This window comes from Vipera ursinii, assembly GCF_947247035.1.
Source record: "Vipera ursinii genome assembly, chromosome: 2".
NCBI lineage: Eukaryota > Metazoa > Chordata > Lepidosauria > Squamata > Viperidae > Vipera > Vipera ursinii.
The window spans coordinates 62,861,642-62,887,865 of record NC_139513.1 but is presented as its reverse complement, the minus strand read 5'-3'; the positions used below and the strand labels follow the sequence as shown (position 1 = coordinate 62,887,865).

The following is a 26,224-nucleotide window of genomic DNA, read 5'->3' as shown; positions in this document are numbered from 1 at the left end:
CAGAATATCAGCAAACAGCCCGTGCCTACAAAGATGAAGTAAGGAAAGCTAAGGCTCAAAATGAACTAAGGCTTGCGACCAAAGTCAAAAATAACAACAACAAAAAAGGTTCTTTCAACATGAAAAAACAAGAAAAAAGTTAAGGAAATGATTGGTCCATTAGTGGGTGAAAGTGGCAAGAAGGTGACAAGCAACAGGGAGAAAGCAGAACTATTTAACTCGTTTTTGCATCTGTCTTTACACAAAGGGAAAAAAACAGTCCAACCTATCAAAAAACAGTACCATAAAAAACAGATTAGAAACGCAAGTTAAGATAGGCAAGAAAATGGTAAGTGAGCACCTGTCCAGCCTAGACGAGTTCAAATCACCAGGACCAGATGGATTACACCCCAAGGTTCTGAAGGAACTGGCAGATTTGATCTCAAAACCACTGAACTATGTTTTTCAAAGATCCTGGAGCACTGGGGAACTACCAGAGGCCTGGAAAAGAGCTGATGTAGTTCCCATGTTCAAAAAAGGGGGAAAAATGGATCCAGGAAACTACAGACCTAGCAGCCTGACCTCAACAACTGGGAAGATTCTGGAAAAGATAATCAAACAACAAATCAGCAAACACTTAGAGGCAAACAAAGTCATTACTAAAAGCCAACATGGGTTTGTCAAAAGCAGATCATGCCAGACAAATCTTATTGCATTCTTTGACCAAGTGACAAAATTAGTGGACCAGAGGAATGCTGGGGATATAATTTACTTGGACATTTGATAAAGGCATTTTATAAAGTAAATCACAACTTACTACTTAATAAGATAGAAAAATGTGGGTTAGACCGCATCACCACCAGATGGATTCACAACTGGCTGACTGGCTGTACTCAGCGTGTGGTCCTCAATGGAACTTCATCTACCTGGAGGGAACTGTGTAGTGGGGTTCCCTAGGGCTCTGTTCTGGGCCCAGTGCTCTTCAACATCTTCATCAACAATTTGGGCTAGGGGAATAGATGGGGAACTCATCAAATTTGTAGACGACACCAAGCTGGCAGGAATAGCCAATACTCCAGTAGATAGGCTTAAGATACAGGAGGAACTGGACAACTTGAACACTGGGCGCTATCTAACAAAATGAAATTCAATGGTGAAAAAAGTAAGGTTCTACGTTTAGGCAAAAAAACCTAAATGTACAGGTATAGTATAATTGGTACCTTGCTCAATAGTAGTAACTGTGAGAGGGATCTTGGAGTCCTAGTAGACAATCACTTCAATATGAGCCAGCAGTGTGCTGCAGCTGCCAAAAAAGCCAACACAGTGCTAGGTTACATTAACAGAGGGATAGAATCAAGATCACATGAAGTACTAATACCACTTTACAATGCCTTGGTAAGGCCACACTTGGAATACTGCATCCGCTTTTGGTCACCACAATGTAAAAAAGATGTTGGGACACTAGAAAGAGTACAGAGAAGAGCAACAAAGATGATTAGGGGACTGGAGGCTAAAACATGTAAGGAACGGTTGCTGGAATTGGGTATGTCTAATTTAATGAAGAGAAGGATGAGTGGGGGACATGATATCAGTGTTCCAATATCTCAGGGGCTGCCACAAAGAAGAGGGAGTCAAGCTATTCTCCAAAGGACCTGAAGGCAGGGCAAGAAACAACGGATGGAAACTAATGAAGGAGAGAAGGAACCTAGAACTAAGGAGAAACTTCCTGACAGAACAATTAACCAGTGGAACAACCTGCCTCCAGAAGCAGTGAATGCTCCAACACTGGAAGATTTTAAGAAGAGATTGGACAGACGTTTGTCTGAAATGGTATCTGGTTTACTTCCTGAGTAGCGGGTTGTACTAAATGACCTCCAAGGTCCCTTCCAACTTTATTATTATTATGATTGTTGTTGTTGTTGTTGTTATCTATTAGCCATAAGCAAAGCTGGCCTATCAACGGAATTTTTTGTTCATTATTTTGAATGTCAGTTTAAGCAAATATTTTTTAACATTTGGTGTATTCCTCTCAAGGTTGAATATTTTACATGCCATTTCCTACATGGAAAATGATGAGAATTTTATTTAATTTTGAATAAATTGCTTTGATGAGACAATTTGATAGTGAAGTACCGGTACTTTGTATATTTTGCAATGTACAAAGTGTATATTGCACAGGGTTGATTATTAAGCTTGTTGTTCAGTTCACTGCACAGCTCTTTTAAAGTAACAGAATGTACTGATTTTATACCTGTAAGCCTGGCAAAGAAGGGGTAAGATCTATAATTCTGTTTTATAGCTTGCTTAGTAAATATTTTATTTTACTTAAAACAAAAAGTTAATAACAGTTCATAGGATTCTGTTGTAGTTGTGGCAACTTAAGTCTGAAAATCTCCTGAAGATCATTAAGTTGGAAAATGAATAAAACATATTAAAAGTATTGTCTGATAAATACATAACCATCAATAAAATAAAATATTGTTCCATTTTTATACCTACTTGATAATAATCAAAAGTAGTGCCTGGTTGCCAATCTTAAAAATAATTTTTAATAGACAACAATTTGTAGATTGGCTCATTTGGTCTAGTATTTGATAAAAAAACATTTTCAAACTCTTGTACAACAAAACCGAAGTACTATGCAGGTTAAAAAGAAATGATACGTATTCAATTTGAGACTTTTTTATATTCAATCTGCAAATTACAGGGCATGTATTCCTGCCAAGGTGGGTAAATTACATAAAGGCTGTATGTTTCATTATTTCATAATTATTTCTTAGTTTGGCTTCAACTCTAAACAATATTCTACATGTAGAAGCAATGTTCGATATGCGTTTTGATGCAATTTTATATATTATTTAATCTATAGTCAGAATCATTTAGTTGAAAACAACAAAACCACCAAATCTGTAGCACTATACATGTCACTTATCTAACTGCATCCAGAGCAAAACTCTGCTCTGAAACCAGTGTAGTATATTTGGCTCATATTCATGATTACAGTGATAGATCCAAAAGATAGACATAACTTCTTCTTTTGTCATCACAGACGTTATAATTCTTAGTTTTGGTGGGTGAGGTAGATGTCGTTTCCCTCAACATGACAGGAATGAAACCTTAACCTACCACTCTTCTGAGCTTGAGTAACATAAGGTTCTTGTGCTGAGTTATCTGAAATTTAGATTAAGAGTACCTTGTAGATATATACAGTGCACTGCAGAATTGTTGCCCCTGTGGTAATCTAGTCAAGAAGCGCAACCAGGAGTACTAGCACTTTATTTGTTGTAAGGTTACATTAACCAGATCTTGGAGGACTGAAAGTATTTCTCTCCTCTTTTCCTTTTACTCTCTAGAAAACTAGTGTGGGTCTCTTCTGAAACATTCTCCACATCATCTCTCCTGCAGTCGGCAAAGACATATTTTACATGCTGGTTGTCCCATCTGCAGCCCTCCCTCCATTCTCCCAAGGTCATTCCACTTAAGTATTGAATTGCAGACTCTGTTTTTTTTCTAGCTATCTTCTGAATTGTATAAATTTTCATAAATACATTTTATGCTAATATATATTAAGCCTGCAGCTAAATAATCTGCTATTCTTTTAAATCAATGACTAATATTATAGAAAGAAAAGACATACACAATAGCAAAACAGCAGGACTTGGATTAGAATTGAGTATCTAAGCCATTAGTCTGAATGTCAGTAATTCTGAATATCATTTGCTCCCTCCCTATATGTTTTAATACAATCTTATTCATATATATGATCTATTTGCAGCTAGCGCATTTTCACAGATATAACTGAGTCATTTGATTTTCTAACTATTTCTTCCTACTATAGAATCAATCAGTTATTTTATAGAGTGCATCTGTGTCACTTTATAAATATCTAGTCATTTCAAAATGAATATTGTTGTGTAGCTGGTTCTTTGCAGGCAATAAGCAAGACGGAAGGTTGCAAACAGCAATATGCTTTATTGAGGCAAATAGGAACAGAACTGAAACAGTGGCTGCTGTGCAGCTACTTATACAGTTGGCCACTAGGTGGCAACCAATAGGTTTAATTCCCGCCCCAAATCAACCAATGATCTTCTTGGAGACGACAAGTCTGGCTTAGTCAGTAACCGTTACACACACACACACCATTGAGCAACCTTAAGCAGCATTCAAACAGACACGTGAATCAGTACAAGTAAAAATCCCAATACATTACACCCCTTCCCCCTAGATTATGTTATTTAATAACATAATCTTGAACATATTTTGGTGGTCTATGTGACCACTCAGAATGCCTGGGGGCCGGGCAACTCCCGGTCTACCAGCTTGCCCGTCGGGCTGGGTAGACCAGGACTCTTGGATTCACGGGAGTTGAATTGACTCAAGTCCCTTTGGCTGGCCATTCCTGGTCAGCCCAAACCAAAGTCCAATGTGGTTGCTGGGTCAGCGGAGCTGCTGCCTTGTTCAGGTTGTCCTTCCCTGCCTGGAGACCCATGTTGCACTCCTGGACTGTGTCCCTCCTCGAGTACCTTCCCATTGTAATGACTGAATGAGTCCTCAGAACATGTGAACTGCTCTGTTAGGCTGCCGGCTGCCAGCTCTTGTTGCGGACCCACTGAGAGGTCCTTGTTTAGTGGACGTTCCGCAAGATGCCTTCACAGCTGATCAATATGTCAGCGAATGACTCGCCCCCCATCCAGGACCACCTCGTAGGAGAGGGGTCCTGAGACCTTAACAATTTTACCCAGCACCCACAAGTTCCCATGCCCATAATTCTGGGCCCACACCCCATCACCCACTTGCAACCCCTTTGGTGCCCTTGGGCGTGCAGTGTCTCCTGCTACCCAATCAGGATGCAACCTGTCCAGTTTTGTGATTAATCTCCTTCCCCAGAGAAGCTCTGCTGGGCTTCTGGCCATTGCTGTGCAAGGTGTAGTGTGATGGCAAAGCAAGAAATCAGCCAGCTTATGGCGCCAATCCCATGAAACAATGCACCTGAATGACTCTTTCATCATATGCACCATGCATTCAGCCTACCTGTTAGTCGAGGGGTGAAAGGGAGCTGAGCTTGCATACCTTATGAGATTAGCCCTCAAGAAGGGCTGAAATTCTGACGCTGTGAACTGGGCCCCATTGTCCGAGACTAAGACGTCCGGCAGCCCATGTGTAGCAAAAAGCTTCCTAAGCACCTGGATGGTCCTAGCAGTAGTCATAGTAGATATAGGAATTACTTCCAACCATTTAGAGTGGCTGTCGAACACTATCAAAAACAGCTGTCGCTGAAAGGGCCCAGTAAAGTCAATGTGAATCCTTGACCACAGTGTATGAGTCTCCTCCCATTGGTGGACAGGGGCCTGTGGCATCTGGTCTGCACTGTTGGCACGTGTAACACCCATGTACTTGGGCCTCAATAGCCTTACCCTGGCCACCAAAGGTAGCTCCGTGCCAGTGCCTTCATCCAGACTATGCCCGGATGGCCCTCATGCAGAAACTGGAGCACCCAGTGCCTTAATGAACTAGGGACAATAACCCTACTTCCCCATAGAATGCAGCCTTTGTGAGCTGAAAGCTCATGTCTACATGTGAAATAGCTTTGGAACTTTGGTCCCAAGCTATTTTCCAGCCAACCTGTGTGAACCCATGACAACACCCTGCTTAAAATTCTATCTGCGGCAGTTTCTGCAGCTACATCCCCAGCATGGAGGGCAAGTTCAGGCAAATCTTGAATTGACAAGATCCGTGCTGCTGGATCTGGATCTGGCTCCACATGTGGCAATGGCAATCTGCTAAGGCCATCTGTGTGGCCCATGTCTTTGCCGGGTTTGTGAACCAGCCTGTAGCTATAGGCTGACATAAAAATGAACCACCTTAATATTCTGGGAGAAAGTGTTTGAGGTGTCTGCCTTGTTGTTGTTGTTGTTAGCTGCGAAGTCGTGTCCGACCCATCGCGACCCTATGGACAACATTCCTCCAGGCCTTCCTGTCCTCTACCATCTTCTGGAGTCCATTTAAGCTCACGCCTACTGCTTCAGTGACTCCATCCAGCCACCTCATTCTCTGTCGTCCCCTTCTTCTATTGCCCTCGATCTTTCCCAGCATTAGGCTCTTCTCCAGTGAGTCCTTCCTTCTCATTAGGTGGCCAAAGTATTTGAGTTTTAGCTTCAGGATCTGGCCTTCTAAAGAGCAGTCAGGATTGATCTCCTCTAGGACTGACCGGTTTGATCGCCTTGCAGTCCAAGGGACTCGCAGGAGTCTTCTCCAGCACCATAGTTCAAAGGCCTCAATTCTTTGGCGCTCAGCCTTTCTTATGGTCCAACTTTCACTGCCATACATTGCAACTGGGAAGCCCATAGCCTTGACTATACGCACTTTCTGCCTATCTGTAGTAAATAACCCCAACAAAGGCTTGTGGAAAGTGAAGACCGTGAATTTCCGGCTATACAAATAATCATGGAATTTTGTAACCCCGGCCACAATGGCCAGAGCGTCTTTGTCAATCTGAGCATAATTACGCTCAGCCGAGGACAATGTTCTTGAATAATAAGCAATGGGGAATTGAGTCCCATCATCTGACAAGTGGCTTAGTACAGCCCCCACCCCATCACATGCAATGCAGACTGGCAAGTTTTCATTAAAGTGTGTAAGCACTGAATTGAAGGACAGTAGTGATTTTACTGCCTTAAAACTATTTTCCTGAACCTTGGTCCACTTCAACGGGGTTTTCTTGTCTAAGAGCCAGTGGAACGGCTCTTCCACTGTGGCCTTGTTAAGAAGGAACGCATGGTAAAAATTCAGGAGAGCCAGGAATGCCTGGAGCTCTTCTTTAGATATGGGGCTTGGTGCCAACTGAATTGCCTTCAGCTTGGACTCTGCAGGATGCATGCCTTCAGTATCGATACGAAACCCCAGAAATTCAGTGGAAGGAACTCCAATTTGACACTTGTCCATCTTCAGCTTGAGTCCCGCTGTGCGGAACCGCTGAAGGATGGCTTTGGGCCACCTTGCTAGCACCTCCGTGGACTCATTGGTGAAATAGGAGCAGACCTCTGGAATACCCTTGAGTGTGCGCTCCATGACTCCCTGGAAGATTCCCGGGGCTACACTAACCCCAAATTGGAGGCTCTTGACCCTAAAAGCCCCCCTGTGTGTCACAATTGTTTGTGCGGCTGCTGTGGTCTCATCCACTGGTAACTGCTGATAGGTCTGTGCCAAATCTAACTTAGCAAACACAGTACCCCCTTGCAGCGATGCCAAAATGTAACTAACGACTGGCACTGGGTATGCATGCTTCTGCAGTGCCTGGTTAATGGTGCACTTGTAATCAGTGCAAATCCTAATCTCCCCATTGGCCTTAAGTGGCATGACCATGGGAGTTTCCCACTCACCCCTATCTATGGGCTGTAGTACCCCCTGACTGACTAGCTTGTCCAGCTCTGCATCAATTTTGTGTTTTAGTGCAAAAGGCACTCGACGGGGCTTAATCCTAATGGGTGTTAAAGAAGATCAAGCTTAAGGGCTATTGGAGGGCCCTTGTACTCTCTCAGGCTTGTGTCAAAAACATCTGCGAATTCCTCGCATACTGATGCCAAGTTTGCTGCTTGTATCCAGTAGATCCCGGTTACTTGAATGCCCAGTGCATCAAACCAATCAAGCCCAATTAGACTTGTTCTCTGGCCCTCCACCACAATTATGTCTAGGGCCCCTGAAAACCCCTTGAATTTTACGGCTGAAGTGGCCTTGCCCTTGACGGCCACTTGGGAATTCTGGAAATCAGTTAGAATGATGTTGGACAGCCTAAGCTTGGCCCATCTCTTGCTGCGGTTGCACACGAACCAGAAAGTCTCAAGTGAAATAATGGATACAGCTGAACCAGTTTCCAGTTCCATCCTGCAAGGAATGTCTTGCAGCTTGACTTGAAGCCAAAGTTTTTGTTTAAGGGGACGGCGAGCTCCCGTGCAGCAGACACTCCTGCAGCTGGAGCAGAAACCTACTCTATGCTGCCCCGGGGCCCCGGAACCTCTCCTGAATGGCTCATCCAGTTGACAGTCCTTTTAGCGACCTCTACAGATGGCTGCGATGTGGCCAGATTTTCCACAGGCCCAACACGTGGCTGTCCTGAATCTGTAGTCTGCTCGTTGGTGGTGGTCACCACAGCCCAAACACCGAAGGAATGGAACTGCCTTGTAAGGGGGCCTCTGCTCCTTGTCGTGGTGTCATTGTATCTTGTCAACTTCTTGGTCAGAGTCGTCATCTTCTTGTAGTTCAGCATCCTCATGGTGGACAGCTTCTTCGTGTGGAGTGCTTTTGGCGGGCTGCAACGACTTTACGGTCCCGACGGCGGCTTCGGCCGCCATAACTTCTTTTAAAGCTTCTTGTAGCGAGAGAGTCTCTTTCGTGAAAAGTTTTTGTTGGAGCTCTCTACTCCTGAATCTACAGAGGAGACAATCTCGAAGCCTTTCTTTCAAGTCCGTGAACTGGCAAAGACACGATGCTTGTCTCAACGCCGCAATGAACTCTGTGGCCATCTTGCTGGGTTGTTGTTCTCGCTGTTTGAAAGCATGTCTCCACGCGATCACTGACAGCTTCAGTTGAAAATGGTTATCGAGCCGTTTCTTCAGGTCTGCGTAAGTGATGGACTGCAGCTGTGCTGGTGCAACTAAGTTCTCGGTGATGTCAAACGTTGCAGGCCTGCACACAGAGAAGAATGTTGCAGCCTTTAGGCCATCTTCAGTGACTTGATTTGCTCAGAGGTAGTTCTCCAGTCTTGAGATGTAGGATGACATCTTTCTGGGTGCATGACATCAAATTCTTCGAGCTTTCTGACCTTCGACATGGTGAGAAGTCTTCACGGCTGGTGTCTTGCGTTGCCTCATGCTGCTTGCTTCTTCGTAGGCCGTGGGACTGGTCCTCAGGGTGGGGTGGTCTCCAGTGTGGCTTGCTAGGCAGACCAAGAGGGGGAACGCTGTCCCTACCAGGCGCCGTGCTGGTCTCACCCCCTAGTTACTTCAGGCTCTTACGAATAAGCAGCATCCAGTCCTCATCGCCAGTGTTGTGTAGCCGGTTCTTTGCAGGCAATAAGCCAGATGGAAGTTTGCAAACAGGAACATGCTTTATTGAGGCAAACAGGAACAGAACTGAAACAGTTGCTGCTGCACAGCTACTTATACGGTTGGCCACTAGGCAGCGACCAATAGGTTTAAAGGAACCCATTCCTGGCCCAAATCAACCAATGATCTTCTTGAAGACAGCAAGTCTGGGTTAGTCATTGACCATTACACAGACACACCATTGAAAAACCTTTAAGCAGCATTCAAACAGACACATGAATCAGTACAAGTAAAAATCCCAATACATTACAAATATGTTTCATAAACATTTGTTTACATAGTCTATATCTCATCGGCCTTGATTGGGCTCACATATTTTATTCTGAAGTTCAACCATAATTACATATGTTTGCAAAATAGGCTAGACCATGGGTGTCAAACTTGCCACATCACATGACCTGCTGGGATGTATCGTGACTTTTTTTGCGTTGATGGAGCTGGGGTGGGTGCAGCCTCCACATGATGCAACTGGGCCACAAGCCGGCCATTTGACACCCCTGGGGTAGACTAAGTCAAAGAGTTCATTTTCTGAATGTCTTTCCTGCCTTCTAGATGTTGGCTTGGTTTTTACATCCCAGGTCAGAAAAAATGAAAAGCATTAATTCTAACAAAAAAAGTATAATACGATAATAAGAAAGATTTCAAAAGGGAAGTCAACTAAGTGTATAGCAACTATGGAAAAGATAAATTCCATGGTTGGGATCACCAGGAAATAAACTGAAAGTTAAACTGCCCATACTGTAGTGCTGTTGTACAATTTTTTTTATTTAAAAAGTTTTACAATACATTTTGACTTTAATCCCCCCTCCCCCACCCCTATCCAACCCTCCCTATCCCTCTCCCCCACTCCCTCCCCCCCACTTCCCAGAGCTAAATACAGGGCATAAAATCAAAAAACAAACATAAACACCCCTATGTTATCAACAATAAACTATAAATTCTATCTCTCTCTAGCTCATATAAAATGAATACAAACAATATTAACATTACAAATAAAGTAGAGAGAAAAAAAGAGGAAAACAGAAAAAGAGCTTTACTCAAAATAAATTTTCTTAATCCCAGTCCTTATTCATATTAATTTCAAAAAAAGAAAAAAGAAAAGAAAAAAAAAGAAAAAAACTTTCACCTGCTATTTCCATTCTCCCACCTTTCTCTAATTTCCAAACAAATTCTCAGTTACATGCCAAAAGCGCCTATATCTGTTAATCTTAATAATCTCCAACCAAACTAAACTACGATCAAAAATAGTTCTTGCATGTATCACGCCAAATGTCTCGCAGTTCCGAATCATCCTTAAGTTCAAATAAAAGTTCAAATACAAAGAATATATAAAAAAAGATTTAGGCAATCTCTAAGACAACTTGTTGTTAATTAGGAGCTTACATACCAATTCTTAGTTCAACACATACTTTAAGTCCATAACCCTAATATACTTTTCTAGCAAGCAATCTTAAATTGTGTAAAACATTAACAAAAAGAAAAAAAAGGGAAAAAAAACCTTCTTTCTCCTCTATAATAATTTTACTCCATTGACATTCTAATCTAAAAATTAATCAGCAATCTTTTGGAGCACCTCTGTCATGACCCCCAAAACTTCTTTAGACCGCTCTCCTCCCAAATCTTCACTGTAAGCACACTTTGAAGATTCCATAACTTTCTGCTGGTCTTGCTCTTGCTCTCGTCTCGCTCTTCTTAGGGCGGCACGCGTCATCTTCTGGCCTCCTGCAGCAACCGATGAAACTGTGACTTGATCCCCTCCAACACCATTGTCCTCTGTCTGTCTATCTGTAACGTCTTGAGGCTTTCCCCCACCGTATCCTTTTGCAGCTTCCAAAAATGATAGGGGGGTTGCTTTTAACACATTACTATAAAAATCACGTGCCTGAGCCACAGTAACCAAACGATGTCTTTTACCTTCATGCATCGCCACCAATCCAACTGGAATCTCCCATCTAAACTTAATATCACGTTTCTTAAGTTCCTGTACCAGAAATGCAAAATCTTTCCTTCTCCTTAGGATCTTCGGAGGGATCTCTTTTAAAACCAAAACTTCTTGCTCAGCCACTACCAAATTAGTATCATAAGCAGCTTGAATGACTTCATCTCTCATTACTCTCTTTGTAAAATAGACCACCACATCTCTGGGTAACTTCCTCTGTCTTGCAATCCATGAATTTACACGAAAAACCTTGTCCATATTTCCCTCAATTTCAGATGCTGACTGGCCCAGTACCCCTTCCAGAGCCTCAGAAATCAGCTGCTTTAATTCTTCTTTACCATTCTCCTTTAAACCCCTAATTCTAATAGCTTACTGCATCTGATTATACTGAACAAGGCTCAATTTTTCGTCCATTTTATCCCTTATATTTTCATTTTCTAATACCTTTGCTTCTAATATAGAGTTCTTTTGACTGAGATCCTCCACTTTTATATCCAGCTGTAGCACACATTCAGCTACAGATTCAACCTTAAACAAAATGTCCACCCTCATTGCTCTCAGCTTCTCTTCTATCTTCTTCTCCAATTTCTCCATTTTCTCCTCCATTTTCTCCTCCAGCTTTTTCAACTTTTCATCCATCATATCAGACATCAATTGTGCATGCTTTCCAAGAGCGTCTTGTAAATCCTTAAGCGTCAATGCCGGGGGAGATGCAGGAGGAAGCAAAGCTTGCAATGAGGTCTCTTGCACCAGGGAAGACCCCGCATTCCGGAGAGCTTTAGAAGTTTTAGCCGCCATCTTCCCCCACTTTCACTTATTACTCACTTTCACTTTGAAGCTATAAAATCCATTGAGCTAGAGAGTAAAAATAAAGAGTCCACTTCACCTTGACCTCCTGTACCGCTCTGCCTGCATCTTGATAATCAAAAGTATTTCCTTTTGGCAGGGGTGGTTGCTAACGCCTGGCTCTGCTCCAATAATCCCAGAGCAGAGGCGCTGTGCCGCTCGGAGCAACCCAGGCTTCGGGGGGGCTCATCCTTCAGCCGCCCAAGCTCTCAGCTCAGGCGGCCCCAGAGAGCTCAACCCCTACCTGGGGCCTCACCCCCTCCTCTTCTCCCGAGGAGGGGGCTTCAAATCCATCTAAACAGCTGATCGGCGCTGTTTACGATGGAAAAACACAGCTGCGGAGCGGGCAGCCCGAAAACGGCTGTCTTCGGCGTCGCGTCGCCACCGGAAGTCTACAAATTTTTGATATAGTTGTGATGGGATGCCTTAAATAATCAGTCACAGGAAGTCTTCACAGTGACACAGGCCCTTCACTAACTGTCTATAGAACCTATTTTAGAAGATGAGACGTGGATTCAAATCGCTTAAAGGGAGACATGGCGTTAGGAGTTTTTAAACTGTTGTTTAGAAGTGTGGAATATAGAGGAGCAGGGGGGAATGGGCTACCTACAGATTTTAGTTAAGCCATATGACTTCCACAGGCTGGGTTTTATTTTATAGATATTAACAGTGCTTTTTTTGTAAAAGAAAAAGGTGCCAGAACTCACGCATGTCATACAACCCACCTTGCCTACCCTACAATGTTCCATCCCAAAAAGGTGCCGGAACTCCGTTCTGAGCGTTCTATGAGAAAAAAAGCCCTGGATATTAATGACACCCACTTTGCAAAATACTTATAATCTGGGGTTTTAAGAAAAGAAATAATAAATACAGATAGCAACTTGAAGGAATTTCCCTCCTTTCCCCCGCTGGAATATATTCAGTTCAATAAAATCCCACAATAGCTATTCTTAAAACCTCCTTGCAACTTGGTCTGGGTTTAGAAATAAAAAATGCATTGATGGGGTACAGATAGTCTTCGAGTTACATCCGTTTGTTTAATGAGTATTCAAAGTTACAACGGCACTGAAAAAAAAGCTTAAAGACCAGGTCTCACGCTTATGACAGTTGCAGCATTCCTAAGGTCACATGATCAAACATCAGATGCCTGTATGTATTTACAATGGTTACAGCATCCCAGGGCCGTGGGAATGTCGTCTGCAACCTTCCTAGGGAGCTTCTGACAAGCAAAGTCAAGAATCTGGGGAAGCCAGATTCCTTAAAAACAGATGATTCACTTAACAACTTATAGTGATTGGCTTAACCACAATGTCATAGAAGGTCATAAAATGAGGCCATGGCTCACTTAATAACTGCCTTCCTCAGCAATGGAATTATTGCGCTCAGTTGTGGTTTGAAGTCAAGGAGTCCCTGTACAAAATCCAAAGGATTTATTGATTAAAGGCCTAGTTGGATTTTATTATTGTATGTATGCAGGCATTTACTTACTTTACTGGGCTTATCTTGGTGCTTAAAAGAGGACTGAGCAGGGACTACTGTTGCTCTTAGATCCTGCTGCTCAGTAGAGATGGATGGAAATCGCTCTGATTTGAAGATTGCCAACAGATGCTTCTGGGCATTCAAGCTCCTCTTATTCTTGCTCCATGTCTAAATCTGTACTATGTATTATAGCATTTATATGTTCTTTTTTTTAATTCCCAAAGAGGAAAGCAAAATCAACAGAGCTTAGCGAACCATAAATATTTATTATGGCATAAGCTTTTATGAACTCAAACCAAAAACATCTCATGCTCTAATGTTTTTTTAAATTGTATATAATTTTTGTTTGAAAAACAAAACTATTGCTGCCTGCCATAATAAACATTTCATTCCAGCCAAGGATATATATATATTTTAAATTACTATTAGATATATGTGACTTACCCCAATTTTTAATCTGTTTACTAATATTCTTATAAGGATTCCCTGTTCCCCTTTGATTCCCAAAATGATCAGTTCTCAATTTATTATTCATTTTTAGCTTTCATTCCAATCTTGCTTTAATTAACAGTTATTCTGAAGAATGGGTTTATACTTTCACATGCAATCTGGAGGGTAAGTATTACAAGATAAATATTTCAGTGTTCAGAATTCAAGAACTGAATCTGAACCCCTCAGTGCTAGGGTAGAAGATTAAATCTAAAATTACATAAGCTTCCCTCCACACCGTCTAAATCTGCTTCAGATGAAAAATTATTGTATGCTATATATAGTTTTCTTGGCAGCTGCTTCTGGGAATTTTTTGAGTCAAAATGTAACACATTTACAATAGTAATTAGCATAACTAGCCATTTGATTTCTTTATATTGTTTTTTCATTCTCTAATTGATTTCCTGCTTGTAAAATACAATTCTAAACATTTATTTTGAAGTAAAATTATTTTTAAAAACATTAAACTGAAAAAACCTACACTTTTAAAGTATGTGGGTAGAAGAAGCTAAATTTATTTAACTCCCATGTAAGGACTTGTGTATACAAGCCACAGTCTACTAAAGAAAACTTCAGTCATTCTCTGATTTATAATTTATTTTCCTATTTCAAATAGGATGGGAGAAAGTTTCTGAGCTAGGATACTAATCAGTTCTGCTTTCATAGGTGTAATCTGAGATACTGCATTGGTTTTTCTGAGATGCAATTTATGATAATAAAAAAAGAAGAAAATATACAATGATGTCTGCAAAGCAGATTGATTTTGAAATGTTTTTTAAATGAAGTGGCAATGTCTGATTGTAGCCTGTTGTAGTTATTTGGCATCTTGCATTAAAAATTCTTTGATAATTTTGCATATTAAATAACAAGCATTGCTTCTAAATGTTACACTGGGATGATGGATTCTTTAAACAAATTTGGAATTAAGTACTGCTATCTTGCAATTAACCATTTCTTACTAAACAGGAAATGATTTACTTTCCAAATAATGTTTGGCCTACTGTACACATATATATAAGCAGGTCAACAAAGAGAGGCAGGAATGGCAAAAATGTATCCTATCTTTATAGATCTATAAATCTATACATAGATTTTATATGTTTTAACTCTTCTATAATATATTATTTAAAACTACTAAATCATTCTGTGCAGGACAATAAAATAAGAAAATATTGTCAGTGTACTAACTGGAGCAAATTTAGTTGGCAGTATTGTATCCACATATATTCACAGCATTTTAAACACCAAAAAACATTTTGTCACCAAAATTACTTTCCAAAAGCTTTTTAAAAAATGGTCCCAATAATACAAATCTGTTAAATCTCAAAAAATATTATGTTCTTACTTAGAAGATGGATAATGAATAAGTTGGATGAATTGGGTGAGTTGGGTGAAAAAAAGCAAGTTACTGGGATTTCCATGAAACTGCAGAAGACTGGTCAATATCCGAGCATTAATCTATGCAGTTACCAAAGTTGTGACATCTAGCTTACAAATAGTTTTAATCTCTGATTTAAATCCCCTTTTTTGTTGGTTTATATTTATTGTTTAATGATATTTTGGTAGATGTAAGCTGGTGAAAGAAAACTCTTCATCAGGGTCCAGTCCAAGCTGGGAATAAACAAAATGGAGACTGCTTTAGAAAGAAGGTTGGAGTTTATTGAAGAGCAAAGCCAGACAGAAAGATGGCTCTGGGAAAGCTGAACACCTGTAATAGGGAATGGTGGGTTTTTATAACTTCTTGAGCTTTTGTTTGGAGTTGTTCCTGTGGCATGAACTCTGATCTGAATCTGAGTGTGCCTTTCTGGTATTCTGAAGGTGGTGGGTTAATCCTGTTATGTCCCCAAAATCATATCCCGCTTCCCTGGGGGTGTGGCTGATGACTACGTCCTGTGTTGGATTTTTGGGTGTGAGGGATTGTTGATTCTAGGGATCTTTGTCTTTCTAATCCCATCAGCTCCAAGCTTCCAGGAGCCAGGCTTTCTGAAAGGATTATGATATCTGCATTTCTACAGAGCTGGTTTCTGGTTGGGGGAGGAAGACTTGTGGCTATTAAGAAAAATGTCATGCTTTTCTACCTTTTTAAAGATCCTTTGAGGAAATATAATATTCTGCCCCTTTAATATTTCCTTCTCTGAGAGGGGCTGATTTCCCACAAAGCTAATTTGAATGTGTTTACAAAAGAGAGCAGGGTAGAATATTTAAAATACATGAGCAAGGTGCTTTAAAAATAAAATAAAATATACTTATCTAATCTGGTTCCTGAATGGCAGGCACAAAGCTACCCTTTCTAGTTATTGCCATCATTACATTTATAATCATATTTATCATTCAGTGTTCTGGAAAAACTCAAGGAATGTAATACACAACATCAATGTTTGTTCTTATTCTGTCCCAGAGTGGATGAATACTAATGAATGTGAATTTGCTCTCTGCATGTTATGACTTAATTTTATGTTTTAGTAATATGACCATGGAAATTTATTTTATTCCTGGGGGCGTAGGGGGAAAAAAGAACAATGATGGTTGCCTCAATAATAAAGCACAGATTTTGAATGTAAAAGACTCAGTGCCTGGGGTATCCAGAAGCAGGTAATAAAATCTTATGTCTGAATTCCCAGAGCACAACTACCAATCATCCATTACACGTAATAGCAAAACTGGCTTGGTGTCTATTTTTTTTTACACAAGAGGGCAGCAGAAACTATCTCTGAGCATTTCAAGTTGTGCTTTACAAATGCCATAGGAATAATTCTAACAAAGAAACAAACAAAAGCTTTCTTCTGAATTTACATTAGGACATAAAAATGGAATATCCTAAGTAAGAAGAAAAACTGTATATAATATTTGCTAATCAGTACACTACAGAAACATATATTTTAATTCTTAACAAAATATGAATTCTATTTTTAGGAAATTCTGATAGAGAAGGGATAATGTTTCTTATTTAAATCATCACCCCTTTCATGCATTCTTTGTTTTAGAACTGTTCAGATTCAGTGAAAAAATACAAAAATGACAAATTCAACTTTGTTTGAAAAATAGCATATAGTATGTATATAGGATACTTTGAACCTATATAATAGGTACAGAAGAATAGTGTGATATTGTAAGAATGGAAGAATTTTTACTGATAATTTGATGAGTAATATTTAGTAAACAGAACATTTTAAAAATATATTTCCTTGTAGGGTTTATGCTTTCTTTGAAGGGAGTAATCCAGAAAAAAATTTGGAATAGCAGTAGTAGCTTGGGTTCCATATCTTTGTTGTTTAGTGATCCATTTGTTAAATGTAAAAAAAAATAGTTATTATAATAACTTTTTAATATAGTTTCTTACACAAGAGGCTTACTTTCAACATTACATTTAACAAGTCTTTTGTTGTAATTCATTAATAAAATCATGTGGTACTAGCAGATTACCGTACTAAAAATCAAGACAGGTAGCAGATAATTCTGTTGTTTATAAGATTATTATTACACTTTATTATATTATAACATTGTCTTTAGACTGCCATATAAGAAATTTGTATACATACACACACACACACACACACACACACACACACACACACATATATGCCAGAGAACATATTGCAATAATAATAACAAGGGAGTCCAGTTATTTATAGGGAATAAATGCACTCTAGTAAAATATATTCTTGTCATAATTCCATTTGTAGCTTCCTGTCCTGTAGCTTCAACCTTGAAGAAAACAGAGTGATTAGTTTTGTACTGTATAGCTTCTTCTTTACAAGTTTTGCTTAGTTTGTACAGAAGAGTAGCAAATTTTTATTATTTGAGTGGCCATGAGGATTTAAAATGGATATTAAAATAGATATTTGCACACACATATACAGTGTATCTGTGTGTATCTATGGTATATCTTTCTGTGAAATACAAATAATGCATCTAGCCATATCACAGAAAAGTTCTGATATATTTATGTTTTCAGTAGATTATGCTTTGCATGCTTTGAAAATTGTTCGAAACTTTGAATACAGCTCTTTCTGTTGTTCATTAAAACAGCCTAGCTATTTTCAAATTCCAATTGCTCCAAGGAATCCCTCCATTAAAGTTAAATGTGACCCTTAGAATATATTTGAGATTTGTAATTAAATACTTCTAAATAAATCTTAAATACCTTCCACTGAAACAGGATTTGGAATATTATAAACTGTTCTATACGTTAGGTGTAAAAACTGTATTTGTTTCAATTAATAAATGTATTTTTCAGAAAAATAATTGAATTTTCTGTTCCACATAGCAAAATGTAGAGGATCAAAGTCAGAAAAAAGAACATTTTGTATTTCCATCTATTGTAGTTTATAGTTCTATAGCCAGACATCTAAAATAACTAATTTGAAGAACTACAAAAACTTGGGTTGGTTTGCAATCCTGAAGCCATGAAATTTCTGCTCATATGCTAGGCTTTGAAGCTGTAGTTCTTAATATGCTCATTGTTTTCAAAAATTAAGGGTGAAAAGAATTCCTAGCCTCTGATTTGACAACTTTTAAATTTATTTATCAGATTTATATGCTCCTCCGAACTCATACACTCCGGTGTTGTAGGAGATGACCAGGCTGAATTTAAGGGTGTGGTCAAACACATCATCCTTTTGGAGTCTGTGCTCCAATAAGAGACCTAATTGAAGTCCATTGACTCTAACCTGGCACCAATTTGCTTTGACCATTAGCAGTTCAGATTCTTGCATACAGGTAGCATTAAATAAACTTAGTACTTTTGAACTTCATCCTGGTTTCTGGCTTCTTGCGCTAGTTTGAATACATACTTGCTTTTTATTATATTCATTTTGTATATATTATAATATGTTATTACTACAATATTTAATTATATATGATATAATTTGGTTATATACTTCTAAATATTTCATTAAAAAGAAACATTGCTATTTGTTGTTTAATTCTGAATAAGTAAGTAGATAGGCAGATGATAGGATGGATAAATGGATGATGTGATGTAATGTGATGTGATATACATCCTTTGCTCCGTTGTTGAATGTAGTGATGTTGTGACTTACTGGCAAAAGGGAATTTCTATCTTATTTATGAAATAGGGTCAGGCTATTCATAAAGCATGAATCATTTAATCATACGTAAATGAGTTATGTAGATATATATGATGGGGGGTGAGGTGTTACCCCCCGTCGATAGGGCTTGTAACTTGGGCGTCCTCCTGGATTCACGGCTCAGTTTGGAAGATCATATAGGAGCCGTGACCAGGGGGGCTTTTGCCCAGGTTCACCTGGTGCGCCAGTTGCGGCCCTATCTGGACCGGGATTCCCTACGTACGGTCACTCATGCGCTCGTGACCTCCCGGTTAGACTACTGCAATGCTCTCTACATGGGACTGCCCTTGAGGACCACTTGGAGGCTTCAGCTGATGCAGAATGCAGCCGCGCGAGTAGTAATGGGAGTGTCCCGATACTCCCATGTAACACCTCTTCTCCGTGAGCTGCATTGGCTTCCAGTTGCCCTCCGGGTGAGATTCAAAGTGCTGGTGATGACCTATAAAGCCCTAAATGGCATGGGTCCAGATTACCTTAGGGAGCACCTGCTACCAGCATCAGCTTCCCATCGTCCTGTGCGCGCCCACAGGGAGGGCCTCCTTAGGGTTCTGACGTTTAGAAATTGCCGGCGTGTGATTCCCAGGGGGAGGGCGTTCTCTGTGAGTGTGCCCGCCCTTTGGAACGAACTGCCGATGGAGCTTCGGACTGCCCCCGACCTTCGCTCGTTTCGCCGGGACTTAAAAACCTGGTTGTTCAAATTGTCTGGCCTGGACTGAGGGATTTTAAATTTTAAAGTATTTTAATTAAATCATATTAAATTATATTAAATTAATTTTAAAATTTTAATTTTATTGTTATTATGAATTGTGGGCTTGTACTAATTTAATTCCATTTTATTCTCTTTTTGTACTCTTTTAACTGCCCTGTGAACCGCCCTGAGTCCTTCGGGAATAGGGCGGTATATAAATTCAACTAATAAATAATAAAATAAATAAATAAATAAGGCTGCATTTTTAAAATTATGTCACTTTTTGCATTTAAATTTTGAATCATCAAAAAAGTAGCATGGGCTGTGAGAACTCTATTTCTTATACACACCATGTTAGATTTCCTCTAAAAGATAGTGTCAGCCCTTTGAGGTAGGCCAGGCCAGGAAACAGTAGAACATCTACTTTATTAATATAGGCTATAAGAATAGAATTTCTCCTTCCACCCCTCTTAAACACAATAAAGTCAAGGCAGGCCAGTCTTGACTTTCTTCTTCATTTCTTCCTGTCTCTCCAAGCTAAGCATATGTTGTTGTCAGGGCTATCTCATATTTATATCATGGATATTCTTGTACACATAAAAGTAGGAAGCAATATGCTATGTCAAGGCAGCAGATTGAATCAGGATGCAAAGGGCTTCTGGAAAAGGAAATTTGAGAATTCAAATATGCTAGCCTTTGGGCTCCATGGTTTCACTATAAGTCCATAATCTAAAGTATAATAGATTGTTAATAATAGTAAGAGTCAAATTTTCATAATAGACAGATGGATAGAAACATGTCAAACTCATTCAATAAATTCAGTGAGATTATATAAGGAAAGGAACAGTTGGTTGCTTAGTGACTATTCAAAGTTACAATAGATCCTTCCAGAAGCTAGTTACAACCTGTTTCCAAAGTTCCAATAGTATTTTCAACACTTGGCAGCTGGCTCATTTTTGTGGTTGGTTGCAGAATTCTGCTGTCATGTAAATGGTTTTTTTTTGCTGATTTCTGGCCTTTTGTGGCCTGTTTTTGGCAAAAAAATGCTGATAAGAATGAATGGATTTGCTTAATGATTGCTTCAAAAAAAAGTTATAAATCAAGTCGGTCATATGGTGCTTTGATTTATGACCATCATGATTTACAATGAAAATTCTAGGCTCCAAATATGGTAGTAAGTCAAGAATTATGTGTATTACATTGCTAAAAGACAACCCTTAAATTCCAATGTGATTTTGTTTATTTACTTACAACTTATTTTTTTGTTTTAATGAGAATTCTTGTATTTCAGGACCAAAAGTTTTCGTGGGAAAAAAGTCCATGGAGAATATGACATCAAAGTGGAGCAGGTATTCAGTTTTTCTTAGTGTTAAGTATGTTAAGGAGTGTTAAGAGTGTTAAGAATGGAATAAGTCGGCATCATATGAAACTATTTTTACCCAATGTAAATAATGAAATTATATAATACAATTAATAATATATGAAACATTTGAGGTTACCAAGGCAGCTGTAAGAAAATGTTTTAAGAACACTTAAAGACAAAGATGTCCCCTAGTATTTATTAAGGCAGTAAAATCTTTAATAAATTCATACACCTTCCTGTCACTTCTAGATAATTCAGAGGATTTGCAAGAAAAATGTTATGTTTGATAATAACATATGGACAAAACTGATGGGGAATAAGTGATAAAACAGATCTTAGAAATGAACATGATTAGTTGGCCAGTGAGTTTTTATTAATTCTACTCACTCTTCTTATGATTTAATTTGTTCAGATTTGATTGTAGGAGAAGAGAAAGATAAACTTTTTAATTTTTTTAAAATCTTGCTCTTTCTTCACTTCCACAGTTTGTTTTTCATGTAAATAGGGTCAAAATCATATTTCTGTTCCAACATCTAACAGCTTTTAATGCAAATATTAGAAGAGTGATAATTTTTTATTGTGCTTATACAGTAGCTACTTTTTTCATTTGATTACTTTTGCTACACAGATAAATTTTAATTAAAAGATTATGCCTAATGATTAAAAACTCCATTACATTTACTTCGAAGTATAATCATATTTGCTTGCGGAAAAAATAAAGATAATTGTAATGACTTTTATATTGCCTTTAATGAAGTGAAGTATGTTGGATTTGCAAGAGAAAGTAAATGGAACAGATGGGTTAAGAGGTATGAAGGAAACATGTAGGACAGGAAGAATAGAAGATGCATAGAGAGAAGACCTGAAGCTGAAGTCAGGGACAGTCATGCTGGCTGAACACTCACAAAACTAGCAAATTGCTGGGGAAACAGTGAATGTGGAAACCTCCAAAAGTGGGATCAACAAAAGGAACAGCTGGAAGAACAATATATGAATCCACCAGTGACCCATAGGAAAAAGCCTTGAACATCTGTAACTGTTGTGGCCCCACATATTCTGTGAAAGTTGTTGCCAGGCTGGTAGTTACAGAGAGAGGCAGCAAGAAAGTAATTTCCATTATTGGCACTCCCTCTATGTAAACAGACTCAAGCATAGAATTAGCTGAGGTGGAGTGAGTTGAATCATCCAAGAATAGGTGGAAATGTTCTACTGAAGACAAATGAATGTAAAAATGTTTCTTTAAGAGTGCCTCTTTTAAGAGGGGCAGGAATTATGAGGAGTGTGGGTGAACATTGGAAGGTGGTTTTAGAGGACAGTTATAAATGTTGGCTGAAGATTGTTTGACACTGCAGAAATTCGGGAAATATGGACCGGAAGAGTAAGTTCATTAGAGTCATGCAGAATCCAAAAATGAATGAATGAATGAATGAATGAATGAATGAATGAATGAATGAATTCATTCTTCTCTGGGTAAGAGTTGGAGTTTGGCTGCAGAATTGTTCTACCTGGAGTGAAAGGATTGAAACAAGGAAGTTGCAGAGTGAAAAATGGACAAGGGAAAGGATAGTGAGTTCAAAGAGGATCATTATAGACAGCTGGTGGAAGAATGGGGCTGACTGCTTTGGAGAACTGTAGCCTCTAAATCACAGGTGTCAAACTCACAACGTCACATGATGTGTCACAACATATCACAACTTTTTTCCCTTTGCCAGCAATGGGATGGGTGCAGTTTTAGCGTGACACATCCAGCCCGTGGGCCAGCAGTTTGACACCTCTGCTCTAAATGTTCCTTTTGAATGGCAGTTCTGCCTGTAGCAAATCTGCTCTCATCCACAACATGATCATGAATGTATGGGCAGATCTACCAAGAGATTTGAATTTTTTAAAGTTAGTGATGATAATTTCACAATACATTTTATGTAAATTTTTCTTTTGTTCCTGGCAACATCCCAGAAATGTTTATTATTTATTGAAGATATTTCCATTTATATATTGCTTCTACTTTTCATATGGAAAATAGTTCCAACATTATTCTCTAAATATGTAACTTCTTCTGTAATAATAATAATATTTTCTAGCACACTTTGCTAGATACTATTTGTTCAAATTTCATATGTCCACAGAGGTTGCATGTGGGCTAGCAGTTTAAAACAAGTTGGTTTATTTATACATTTTTTTTATCTTTCAGGCACAATTTTCAGAGGTCAATTTGATAGCTCATGCTGGTGGGAATTATTCTGTAAATGTGCAAGCTTTTCGAAATGGCACTAAAGTTGTCAAGTAAGTTATTTTACTTTTTTGACTTTCAGAATTAAGGTTAGGGTCACGATGGGTCGGACACGACTTTGCAACTAACAACAACAACAAATAAATACAAAACATGATCATGAATAGCATTCTTTATTAGAAATAGAATTTGTTCAGGGTACATTCTCATTTTACAGCCAAGGTACATTGTTCAATGCATGATGTAATTAAGGTGTTTATTCATCTTCTTGATAAATTGATAAGTAGCAAAGAGTAAAAACCGCTCAGTATCTAAGAGCATCTCATTTTGTTCTAATTCATGGGAGGTTTAGGCTAACAGATTTATCTACTGTACAGTATATGATCCAAGAACTGGCACAAGTTGATGACACAAAACCAATCAGTTAAAGAGTTATTGGTTTTCTCTTTGATGAGCACTAATGGGTCATTGAAGGCCTATATGAACAGAAGTAGATATGATGTGTAAAGCAAAGAGTGATAAAGCAGAAAGATTGAAACATAAAGCATTTCTAAATTAGTATCCAGTGTTAAAATTTTTTCCAGATATCACAGATGGCAAAAAATTCAGTGTTAATATTTTTTTGCTTCTAGGAGAGGAAAATTAGGGAAGAGAATAAGCTTTACAACAAACAGGCCTTTCAATTATGACTTTAACTTCACTCTCTATCATTGCATCTTCATTTTTGTTTTACCCTCAACTAGGGATAAAATTTATCGGTTGCTGGTTTGGTTTTGTTCCATCAGAAGGATAGGTATGTGTCTGCATAGATTACTGTGTCAAAACATTCTGACTTAGATAACCCTCACCCTCTAATCATCTATAAAATGATAGCCTTCAAAAAAAAGTCTGCATTCCTCTTTTTAACCAGTATAATGACATTCCTTTCTTTACCAATCTCCATCATCACCATTATAACCAATAACAACAGGTGAAGTTCAATAATTGTTTGCTTTCTCTTAGCCTTTTTTTCCTTTTCTTTGAGAGGAATTTTTCATTGCACTGAAGCTTATGGCTCAACAAAATGCAAACATATAGAAAGACACTAATCACCACAAGAGAAATTCTAAGAGCCCCCTATTTGGACATTATTCCAGAACCATAAACCTCTACAAGCCCTTGGAATATAGTTCTGTTGGAATATCGTTCTACTCTAGGGGTGTCAAACTGCTGGCTAGTTGCATCATATGGAGCCTGTACCCAAACCAGCTCCGGCAATGAAAAAAAGTCACAATACATCATGACATGTCATGTGACATGGCGAGTTAACACTCGTGTTCTAGTTATAATAACAACTCTTGTCATTTTCCCCTCTAACTAAAATCTTGGAGAGATCTTTCAAGGATTCTCAAACTTGCCAATCCATTTTTAATTTATTCCTGGAATAAGAGTTCTATCTTTACAATGTCTTGTTGAACACATTAAGAATGGCTTTCATATTACACTATTATGACAACCAGTGCTTTTTTATATAAGAAAAAGGTGCCGGAACTCACACGTGTCATACAACCCGCGTTGTCTATCCTACAAGGTTCCATCCAAAAAAGGTGCCGGAACTCCGTTCTGAGCGTTCTATGAGAAAAAAGGCCCTGATGACAACTACAGTACCCTTACCACCCATATCTAATATTTGAGCAATATTGGAGGTATATCGTACACATAGACCTCTCCCACTTTGAATTATGAAACTAATTTGAAGGCAAACCATTTCCAAAATCTTGTCTAGAAAAATATAAGGATTTGTCTAGGCTGTAATCAGAAGTCAACGCTGACTTGAAGATGCATAGACACAAACAAAAAGGTTTCAGTTTAATGTTTTTTCCTCTAGATGTAATTTTAATCAGCCTGTTCTAATTCAGTAGCTCCCATAGCTCTAGTAAGTTTCTAATATATTTGTTTGCTTGCTGATAAACTCAATTCTCTTTAGGTCATTCAAGCCTGACTTTGTTCTTGTCCGGCAACACTCATTCAGCATGGCTGAAAATGAAGATTTTCGTAACTTAATTATTGGAATGCATTATGCAAGCATCCCAAGTGTTAACTCTCTAGAGTCAATCTTCAACTTCTGTGACAAGCCCTGGGTAGTAAGTAACAAATTCTAATTTAATAATAATATATTTCATTGTATAATTGAAGAATAACATTTTTTAAATCCCATTTATATCCCGCCCTTCTCCGAAGACTCAGGGTAGCTTACAATCTAAGAAGCACAAATCAATGTGCTTAGCAATAGCCTTCATTCTATGTATATTTATTTTTTTATTTATTTTTATTTTAATTCCATTTATATCCCGCCCTTCTCCGAAGACTCAGGGCGGCTTACAAGCTTAGCAGTAGCCTTCATTCTATGTATATGCCTGCTTATTAGGGCTTTCGCGCCCCCCCCAGCAGCATTTTTACAAAGTCAGCTTATTGCCCCCAACAATCTGGGTCCTCATTTAAATGCCGAATTGGGGAGGGGAAAGGAAAATGAGTAGCATTTAGCCCAATGTCTGTTCCTGTACACATGCAAAACTTTATTAAAACATTTATATTTGGATTATGTCTCAAAGTCTTACATAATATAAATATATTCCTTGACGCTTTTTAAATACTATGAATATTTAATGCTTAATACTTAAATATTTAATATTCGTAATCTTTGCCTCATTTCCTTGTGGCTTTTGTTTATCACTAAGGTTCTCAAAATTTTACAGGTAAAAGAACTGTAATCAGTCTTGTACAAAGTTAGTAAAGTAACTATTATTAGTAAAAAGTGTCTATTCAGAAGTTAGGATGAAATTACAGTGGGTAAGGGAGCTGAACAAAAGTGCCTAAAAATGGTAATACTGCCTAGCAAGAATGCACCTCTCACATTTCAATATTTTTTCTCATTCTGGATGATAATAGTATAAACACAAATATGAGCATCTGTATGAAAAACTTTATGCATAGTAATTGTGACTCATCTTTCCATTGCTTTTCCGTGCAGTCTCTGTTTGTAT

At 38.7% G+C, this 26,224-nt stretch overlaps 1 protein-coding gene across 1 annotated transcript in view; it reads left to right on the top strand.

Moving 5' to 3' along the window:
- SYN2 (synapsin II) overlaps window positions 1–26,224 on the top strand; it is a gene marked incomplete at its 5' end in the record, with an annotated part of 118,718 nt that overhangs the window by 36,683 nt on the left and 55,811 nt on the right. Inside the window, 3 exons of the mRNA XM_083353871.1 lie at window positions 20,903–20,960; window positions 23,163–23,254; window positions 25,168–25,324. Coding sequence (XP_083209997.1) covers window positions 20,903–20,960; window positions 23,163–23,254; window positions 25,168–25,324 — 307 coding nt within the window. The remainder of the gene's footprint in view (window positions 1–20,902; window positions 20,961–23,162; window positions 23,255–25,167; window positions 25,325–26,224) is intronic.